We start from the raw sequence: 10,509 nt of genomic DNA on the forward strand, positions 1-10,509 counted from the left end.
TACTATGCAGCCATAAAAAAGGATGAGTTCGTGTTCTTTGTAGGGACATAGATGCAGCTGGAAACCATCATTCTCAGCAAACTATCACAAGAACAGAAAACCAAACACCGCATATTCTCACTCATAGGTGGGAATTGAACAATGACAACACTTGGACACAGGAAGGGGAACATCACACACCCGGGCCTGTTGTGGGGTGGGGGTAGGGGGTAGGGATAGCATTAGGAGATATACCTAGTGTAAATGACGAGTTAATGGGTGCAGCACACCAACATGGCACATGTACACATATGTAACAAACCTGCACGTTGTGCCCTAGAACTTAAAGTATATATATATATATATAAAAGAAATACCTGCTCGAGTCTCTGCTTTTACTATTTTTGGGCATATACGTAGATGTGTAATTCCTGGATAATATGCTAATTCTGTGTTTAATATTTTTAGCAAACAGCATGATGTTTTCCACAAAGACCACATTATTTTACATTTTCACCAGTAATGCAAAGAGTTTCAATTTTTTCATATCCTGGTCAACACTCGATATGCTTTGAATTTTCTTTGTAATAGCCATCCTAATAGGTACAAATTGGTATTTCATTATGGTTTTTACTTGTATTTCCCCAAGGATTAGTAATGTCAATATGTGAAAAACACACATTTTCTTGTGCTTACTAGACTGCTCCCCAGCTTTACATTTCCTCAAAGATGTATTAAAAATATTCAACTACTTTGCCCATTTTAAATGAAATTATTTGTTTTGTTGTTGTTACTGACTTGTAAGAGTTCTTTATATATTTCTAATATTAATCCCTCATTAGATAGATTATTTTAAATATTTTTGGCCATTCTGTGGATCATCTTTTCACTCTTGATAATATCCTTTGACGCACAACAGTTTGTAATCATGATGGATCCTAATTTATCTGTTTTTTCATTTACTGATGGTGCTTTTGGAGTCATATCAAAGAAATCATTGCCCAATTTCATGTTATTACAATTTCCTATTATGTCTTCTGTTTTAAGGGTTTGTAATATTAGTTCTTACATTTAGATTGTTGATCCATTTTGAGTTAATTTTTGTATATGGTATCAATAAGGGCCCTACCTCATTCTCTTGTATGCAAATACCCAGGTATCTCAACATGGTGCATTGAAAAGACTGAACTTTCTCTCAATAAATGGTCTAGGCATTCTTGAAAATCATTAGACCATACATGTGAAGATTTATTTCTGGGATCCATTTTTTATTCCTCTGGAAAACTTCTGCTTTCTTATATTTTTGTCCAATGTGATATATCAACTATCAAGAAAGTACAACAAAGTCCTGGAGACTTCTGTCTTTCTGTCATAGCTTTTGTTGAACACATTTGAGAATTCAGCCTTTTTTTACTGCTTGTAATAATATAAGGAAGACTATCGATGAAGGAAAATATTACGCAATTATTAATCTGACAGATGCAAAGAAACATAAAGCAACAGTTTAGCCTGTAATGATTATCTTAGTCTGTTCAGGCTGTTGTAACAAAAATATCATAAACTGGGTGGCTTACAAACAACAGAAATGTATCTTTCATCGTTCTGGAGGCAGGGAGTTCCAAAATAGAGGCACTGGCAGATTTATTCTCTGGGCCTATTTTCTGGTTCATAACCATCTTCTCATTCTAACCTTACTAGTGGAAGGGATGAAGGATCTCTCTTGCTTTCTTTTATTAGAACACTAATCCCATTCAAGAGGGCTCTGCCTTCATGACCTAATTAGATACCAAAAACTCCACCTCCAAGTACCATCACATTATGAACTAGGTTACATAATAAAAATGTTGAGGAATGCAAATATTTAGTCTACAAAAATGTTGCAATTGACCATATAAATGAAATGTCAGACTACAAGTCTTTAGATGATGATATCCTAATTTTTTTCAAGTGAAGAATCAGTGAGTCAATGATATATTTCATAAGACAAAATGGATACATAGAATTCTCATCCAGTACTCATGTAACAGGAAGGACTTCAGCAAGCAATATTTTTCATAAATACCTGGGATTTCTTGCACTGTAAATAAGATTTAGAATAAATAGTATTCCAGCTTCTATGGAAGACGTGCATGAACATTTATTGGATATTGTTCACAAGTGGACACATAGTGAAGTTGAATATTTATGCAGAGTTGATTGAATGGAGTCAATGTAGGACTTTAAAAACTGAGTAATTATTTTAGATGTTTATTAAAATAAACTGAAAATATTTTAATTATAATACAAAGAGGATAACATCAGGAAAACTGTGACCATCAAAGTTGTCTTTTGAAAATATAAATGCACACACAAAAAAAGAACCACAAAGTATAGTCACCTCTAACCTACTAGAGATGTACTTCAAATGTTCCTCACAGTCATAGAAAGGATATGATCTAGATCCATGTTTGACAGCAGGAACTGTATTCAAAACACATAGAGCACTTTAGTTATATACCCTTCAAATACTAGAGTAAAATATTGAGTTTTCTATATTTAAAATTTTTTATTGAAATTTTTCATAAAGCTGATTTCACTATTTTTATTTCTACTTTTATATATTTCTTGTAAATATGTATTTTAATTTAAAAAATGGTTTTGGGCCTCCAGGTTATAGAAAACTCATAAGGGTTAATTTAGACAAAACGAGAATTCGCAAGACAAAGATTAAAAACATTACAGAACATAATAAAGCAAACAATTACACCCAGAAATACAATCTACTACACCATGCAAATAATGTGAAGAAAATCAAAATAAAATGAAAATACAAACTAACTGATAAATGAAAAAAACACAAAAATTATGATTTAGAATTTTTAAAAACTCCTCTCTTAGTAATTGATAGAAGTAAAAGGAAATCAGTTGGTCAGTTCCATGAAAAAGTGTAACCTACTTTAACTCATCTAATATGAAACAGTAATATTATTGTTACAATATTTATCAAGAAAATATTGTATTTAAGAAATATCTTAATTTTAAAGTTCCCACCAGAATAATCTTCAGACCCATATGAGTTCCACTGGACATTCTTACTAAATTGTTTTTTAATGCACTTTTTAAGCACACTTCTAGGAATACACAAGAGATAAAACACTTCCCAGATCACTTTAATGGATGTCAGTTTTAGTTGACACAAACAGATAAATACCAGGAAGAGAGAGAACAGAGAAAGAAGAGAGAGAGAGAGAGGGGGACAGACAGAGAGAGACGAGAGAGAGAGAGGGCAGGCAATATCTCTCACCACCATAGACACAAAAATCCTCAACAGAATATTAACAAATCAAATTAGTAAAGTTACAAAATTACTTAAATCATGATGAAGAATTTATTCTATATTTTTCAAATGATTCAAAATTAAAAATCAATGTAATTGATCATATCAGTGAACTACAAAGTTCATATGTTCCTATCAGACTGATACTACAAAGCATTTGAAAAATAATTCAAAAACATCTCAATGAATACAATATTAAAGGGAATTTTCCTTAAACTAATAAAAAATATTACAAAAGGGCCTTTACGTACCATCATACTTATGGTGAAATAATAATTCTTTTCTGCTAAAAAAAATTATTAGGTGAGTTGTTTACAACTGTTATTAACAGATAGGCTGAAAGTCTGAAATGCAATTAAAATAATAAAAAGTATACATATTTGGAAAGGGAAGAAAGAAGTTGTAATCTTCAAACCTATTTGAAGATGGACATAATCACCTGTGTAAAATCCCAAAGGACTTGCCAAAATCAAAAGATTTCAGAAACGAATTTCAATGATATATTGGGAAAATTACAGGATTGACTGTGCAAAAATCAATGGTATTTTGCTATAACAAGGGACAAGGGGGAAATTCAAACTAAAAACATTCCAACATCACCTAAAATTGCCTGAAGGACAATGAAATAAAAATGAACAATAATAACGTGCATAGGAATGGTAAAATAACAATAGCCTCACGAAAGAAAATCAAAGCACCATTTCTTTGATTTCTTGCAAATGGAGAGATATTACTGTGTTCATAGACTGAAAGATCCAATAATAATGGAAGATGTAAATCTTCCTAATGATTTGTAAAAATCACAGGCAAGATTGTTAAATAAAAGATAGATGGAACTTATTGCACTGGTGATGCATACAGGCAAATGAAGAGCTCTGAGACCAGCTGCAGCAATTTTAAAAAAAAGGAATAAGTGATAGAAATTCGCTTTTTCCCCTGATGTAAAGATGTGGATAGTATGTTATGGAATAACCACAATCAATGGACCGGAAACAGGATGACTAGTAAAATACCATGAAATATGTTAATTAATTTTTGACAAAGGTGCAAACATGTCAATAGATGGGGAAGATACTTTTTCTAAAAAAATTATGCTAGAATTTTTGTAGTTCTCAGGGTCTTGGATTTAGGGCTTAATCCTCTTGAGTTGATTTTTGTTATAAGGTGAGAGATGAGGACCCCGTTTTATTCTTCTAATGTGGCTTTGCCATTTTCTCAGCACCATTTGTTGAACAGGGTGTCCTTTCCCCACTTTATGTTTTGTTTGCTTTGTCGAAGACCAGTTGGCTGTAGGTATTTGGGTTTATTTCTGGGTTCTCTATTCTGTTTCACTGGTCTATGTTTATTTTTATACCAGTACCATGCTGTTTCAGTGACTATGGCCTTATAGTATAGTTTGAAATCAGGTAATGTGATGCCTCCAGATTTGTTCTTTTTACTTAGTCTTGCTTTGGCTATGCGGGCTCTCTTTTGGTTCCATATGAAATTTAGGATTATTTTCTGTGAAGAACGATGGTGGTATTTTGATGGAAATTGTGTTGAATTTGTAGATTGCTTTTGGCAGTATGGTCATTTTGACAATATTGATTCTACCCATTCATGAGCATGGGATATGTTTCCATTTATTTGTATCCTCTAGGATTTCTTTCAGCAGTGTTTTGTAGTTTTCCTTATACAGATCTTTCAACTCCTTGGTTAGGTATATTCCTAATATTTTATTTTATTTTTTGCAGCTATTGTAAAGGAGTTGAATTCTTGATTTTATTCTCATCTTGGTCACTGTTGGCATATAGGAGAGCTACTGATTTGTGTACATTGAAAAGAACTCATTATATGAAAAAGATACTTGCACACACATGTTTATAACAGCACAATTTGGAATTGCAAAAATGTGGAACCAATCCAAATGCCCATCAATCAATAAGTGGATAAAGAAACTGTGAGATAAAGAACCTGTGTGATGATACATACATTTATGATGAAACACTACTCAGCCATTAAAAGGAATGAATTAATGGCATTTGCAGCAACCTGGATGGGATCGAAGACTATTATTCTAAGTGAAGTAACTCCAGGATGGAAAACCAAACATCTTATGTTCTCACTCATAACTGGGAGCTAAACTATGAGGATGCAAAGGACTTTGGGGACTCAGGGGAAAAGGATGGGAAGGGGGTGAGGAATAAAAGACTACAAATTGGGTTCAGTGTATACTGCTCAGGTGATGGGTGCAACAAAATCTCACAAATCACCACTGAAAAACTTATTCATGTAACCAAATACCACCTGTTTCCCCAAAAAGCTATGGAAACAAAAAATTAAAAAAATATGCTTGAGTAATTGAACACCCATTTATCAAAAATTTAATCTTGACTTATATCTCTCATCCTATATAAAATTACTTTAAAATATATTATGGGCTTCAGTGGAAACCATAAGGCTATACTTTTTAAATCTTCAGGTCCTAATACTCATAGAGAGGTCATATACTTGACACCAGAAACACAATCCAGTAACTAAAAAAGTGGACCTTATTAGTAAAAGTCATATAAAGAGAAATTTTGTTCTGAGAAAAAACAAATTATAGACTTGGAGAAAATATATACAAATCACACATCCAACAAAATACATGTATCTGTAAAACATAAAATCTTTCATAAACATGGCGTTTGTTTTCTTTTTTCCTCTTCAATTTCTTTCATCAATGTTTTATAATTTTTATTGTAGAGATCTTTCACTTCTTTTAGTTTATTCCTAGGTAGTTCATCTTATTTGTAGCTATTGTAAATGGAATTTCTTTCTTCATTTGTTTTTCAGATTGTTGGCTGTTGGCATTTTGTATTCTGCACCTTTACTGAATTTAACAGTTCTACAATGTTAAAATGCCTTTACCACACAAAGCAATATACAGATTCAATGCAATTGTTCACAGAAATAGAAAAAAAAATCCTAAAATGCATATAGAATGACAAAAGACACAGAGATGTCAAAGTAATCCTGAGCAAAAAGAACAAAACTGGAGGAAGCATGTTACCTGACCTTACACTATACAAAGTGTTGTTACTATAGTAACCAAAATAGCCTGATGCTGGAATAAAACGGATACACAGAAAAATAGAACAGAATAAAGAATGCACAAATTAATCCACTTAATTAAAGTTAATTTATTTTCAATAAAGGTGTCAAGAACATATATTGGGGAAAGAACAGTCTCTTCAATAAATAGTGCTGGGAAAACTAGATAGCCATAAGCAGAAGAATGACACTAGATCCCTATCTCTTGCCATATACAAAAATCAAATAAAAATGGATTAAAGACTTCAATCTAAGACCCTAAACTCTAAAAAAACTAGAACAAAATACTGGGAAACCTCTCCAGGACATTGATTTGGGCACGGATTTCTTGAGTAAGACCTCAGAAGCTCAGGCAATCACAGCAAAAATTGACAAATCCATTCACATCAAGCTAAGAAGCTTCCACATAGAAAAGGAAACAATCAACCAAGTGAAGGGACAACCTACAGAACAGAAAAAAATATTTGCAAACTACCCATCTGACAAGGGATTAATAACCAGAATATGTAAGGAGCTCAAACAACTCAATAAAAAAATTAATTTTAAAATGGGCAAAAGATCTGAGTAGACATTTCTCAAAAGAAGGCATACAAATGGCAAGCAGCTATATGAAAAGGGGTTCAACATCACTGATCATCAAAAAAATGCCACTAAAAACTACAGTGAAATATCATCTTATCCCTGTTAAAATGGTTTTTATCCAAAAGAAAGGCAATAATGTGAGAACGTGGAGAAAGGGGAGCACTTGGTACGCACTGTTGGTGGGAATGTAAATTAGTATAGCCACTATAGAGAACAGTATGGACATTCCTCAAAAAAACTAAAATAGAATTACCACGGGATTCAGCAATCCCACTGCTGAGTATATATCTAAAAGAAAGGAAATCAGTATATCGAAGAGATACCTGCTCTCCTATGTTTATTTAAAGCAGCACTAGCCACAATAGCCAAGATTTGGAATCAACCTAAGTGTCCATCAGTGGATGAATGGATAAAAAAATGTGGTACATATACACAACCGAGTGCTATTCAGCCATAAAAAGGATAAAATCCTGTCATTTGCAGCAACATGAATGGAAATGGAGGCTATTACGTTAAGTGAAATAAGCCAGGCACAGAAAGACAGATGGTGCCTGTCTGTTTTCATTCATATGTGGGAGCTAAAAACAACAAAACAATTGAACTCATAGAGAGTGGACTCATGGTTGCCAGAGCCTGGGAAGGGTAGTGGGGATGGGGAGATAAAAAGGGAATGGTTAACAGTTACAAAAATACAGTCAGAACTAATAAGGTCTGGTGTTCAGTAGCACAATAGAGAGACTATAGTTAACAATGATTTATTGTATATTTTAAAATAACTGAAAGAGTATGATTGGAATGTTTCTAATACAAATAAATAATAAAGACTTGAGATGATGGATACCCCAATTACTATGATTTGATCATTACACATTGTACGTCTAACAAACAGCACATGTACCCCATGAACATATACAACTATTATGTACCCATACTAATGAAAAATAAAAATTAAAAAACATAAAATCTCTCAAAACTGAACATTTAAAAAACAGAAACAATCCAATTAGTAAATGGTAAAATGTATGAACAGACTTTTCACTAAATAGAATATACAACCAAATAAGCATATTAAAGATATTCAAAATCATTATCCATGGGGAGGTGCAAATGAGATATTAATAAACAGCTAATAGAATGATTAAAATTAAAGAAAAAACAGTGGTACAATCAAATGTTGGTGAGGGTGCAAAAACGTGGGTAATTCATACATTGTTGGTGGGATTGTCAAACAGTACAGCTATTCTGAAAAATTATTTAGCAATTGCTTTTAAAACTATAAGTAGTTCACAATATGTCTCAGCTATTTCAGTCTTGTGCATGTATCCAAGACAACTAAAATATTATTTTCACATAGAATCTTCCACATGAATGTTCACCTCAGGGTTATTCATAATAACTAAAACTGGAAACCACTCAAATGTCCTTCAGTGGATCAAAGGTTAAAAAATTATGGCATATCCATACAAACGAAAACTAGTCATCAATAAAAAAGAATTAAGTATTGGTACATGCAAGAACTTGGATCCTATTCATGGAAATTATGCTAAAGAAAAAAGTTAATTGCACAAATATAAAAACCATATAATTTTATTTATATAACATTCATAAAACCACATAATTAGAGAGATGGAGAAGCATTTAATGGTTGGAAGGAGAGTTAGAGATGAGGGAAAAGAAAAAAATGTATCTACCAAGCGGTCATGTTAGACAACCATGTAGTGACGATACAGCTATGCACTGTCGTTGTGATAGTTGTACATAAATCTAAACTGTGATAAAATTGCATAGAACACACACACACACGCACACACACAAACACACAGACACACAAACGAGTGTAAATATACTGGAGAAATCTGATTAAGGTCTCTGTATTTTAGCAATGTTCATTTCCCAGTTTTGACATTGTAGGACAGATTTGCAACATTTTAACATTGGTGAAAGATGAGCGTAGGTTAATTTATTCTTCTTTTAATTTACTTATGTATATATTTATTTCAACTACTTTTTTCTTCCTAAACTAACTGAAACTACTTTCTTCGGTATCATCTACCAATAAAGTACCCCAAATTCTAAGTTGTGGGAACAAGGAAACTCATTCTAACAACCTCTTGGCATATATTTTTTCTTGATCTTTAACTCCTATTGTCTTTAACTCCTATGCTCTTAAGTTGCCATATTAAGATATTCATACATCTAGTTATACGCCACTTCAGCATATTTGACATATGAATCCATTCCTCAAGTATTTATTCAAGTATACAATTCTGATAGTAAAAGAAAGGTTTAGTAAAAACAAATATATTTATTCATGACTTTCATCAAATTAATTTAAAAATATTCATTGCCACAGACTATTCATATGCTGTAGGCATGAACAATTTCATGATTTTTCTCTTTTGATATTACAGTTAACTTTAAAGATTGAATTTGATTGTGAATTGGGATATCACAGTAGGTGACGTCCTTGGAATACACAGACTATATAATAAAACTACAATGTTTTCTATAATTTAACTACACTTACATAGAAAACTCTGCATATAAATAGAAATATTCTGGGAACCCTGCTTAAAGTGAAGGGGAGGGCTTTTAAAATGTTTGTTTCTAGGTGAGAATTAAAACTATACAGAAAATTTTGGTTGGCAGAAAGATTTAGAGCTGTCTGGCTCTAGATCCAATTTAGTAGCTGCTGGTCACAGTGGTCATTTAAATTTAAATTAAATTAGGTAAAATACAGTTGAAATTTCAGTTCCTTAGTTGCATTATCCACATGTTGGATGTTTGATAGTTATACAGGACAGCAAAGATGTAGACCATTTCTATGAGAGCAGAAAGCTGTATTGAAACACAGATCTAGAGACTAACCTACTGAAAGCCAAAATCCGTCATCGATGCTTCCTCCTGGTGATGCTATTGATGGCTCACAATCTGGAGGAGCATAACCAGGATCACATTGACAATGGAAATGTTCATTGCAAATCTAAAACCAAAACAAACAAACAAAAAAAGCATTTATATACAACCAAAAATTAACTGCCTTATATGTGATTGTTAGTCAATGTAAATTTAAAAAATACTACCATTTAATATAAGGAGTTTTAAATTTAATATGAAAAATAATTTAAAAAATAAGAGACAGTATAAGTGTTCATGCAATATATTTTCAAACATCATAGAGGTATCTTCTTGTTTGTCTCTTACATTTCTAATAAAGTCAATACCATTCTTGATACAATTTAAATGCTTTTTATTAGAAGGGCATACAGATTATGATGTTAGAAACCATAGAATGGTGGAAGTAAAAATTTATTATAAATTGTGTTGGACTTAAAAAATAGTTGTGGCCGGGCACGGTGGCTCAAGCCTGTAATCCCAGCACTTTGGGAGGCCGAGACGGGTGGATCACGAGGTCAGGAGATCGAGACCATCCTGGCTAACACGGTGAAACCCCGTCTCTACTAAAAAAAAAAAATACAGAAAACTAGCCGGGCGAGGTGGTGGGCGCCTGTAGTCCCAGCTACTCGGGAGGCTGAGGCAGGAGAATGGCGTAAACC

The 10,509-nt window shown here is 32.8% G+C and overlaps 1 protein-coding gene across 1 annotated transcript in view; it reads right to left on the minus strand.

Moving 5' to 3' along the window:
• LOC108539173 (disintegrin and metalloproteinase domain-containing protein 18-like) overlaps window positions 1-10,509 on the minus strand; it is a gene marked incomplete at its 5' end in the record, with an annotated part of 17,017 nt that overhangs the window by 4,740 nt on the left and 1,768 nt on the right. Inside the window, one exon of the mRNA XM_017887680.1 lies at window positions 9,821-9,935. Within this exon, the coding sequence (XP_017743169.1) occupies window positions 9,821-9,935 (115 nt within the window). The remainder of the gene's footprint in view (window positions 1-9,820; window positions 9,936-10,509) is intronic.

The sequence above is a fragment of the Rhinopithecus bieti genome, unplaced genomic scaffold (assembly GCF_001698545.2).
Source record: "Rhinopithecus bieti isolate Rb0 unplaced genomic scaffold, ASM169854v2 scaffold_17772, whole genome shotgun sequence".
Classification (NCBI taxonomy): Eukaryota; Metazoa; Chordata; class Mammalia; order Primates; family Cercopithecidae; genus Rhinopithecus; species Rhinopithecus bieti.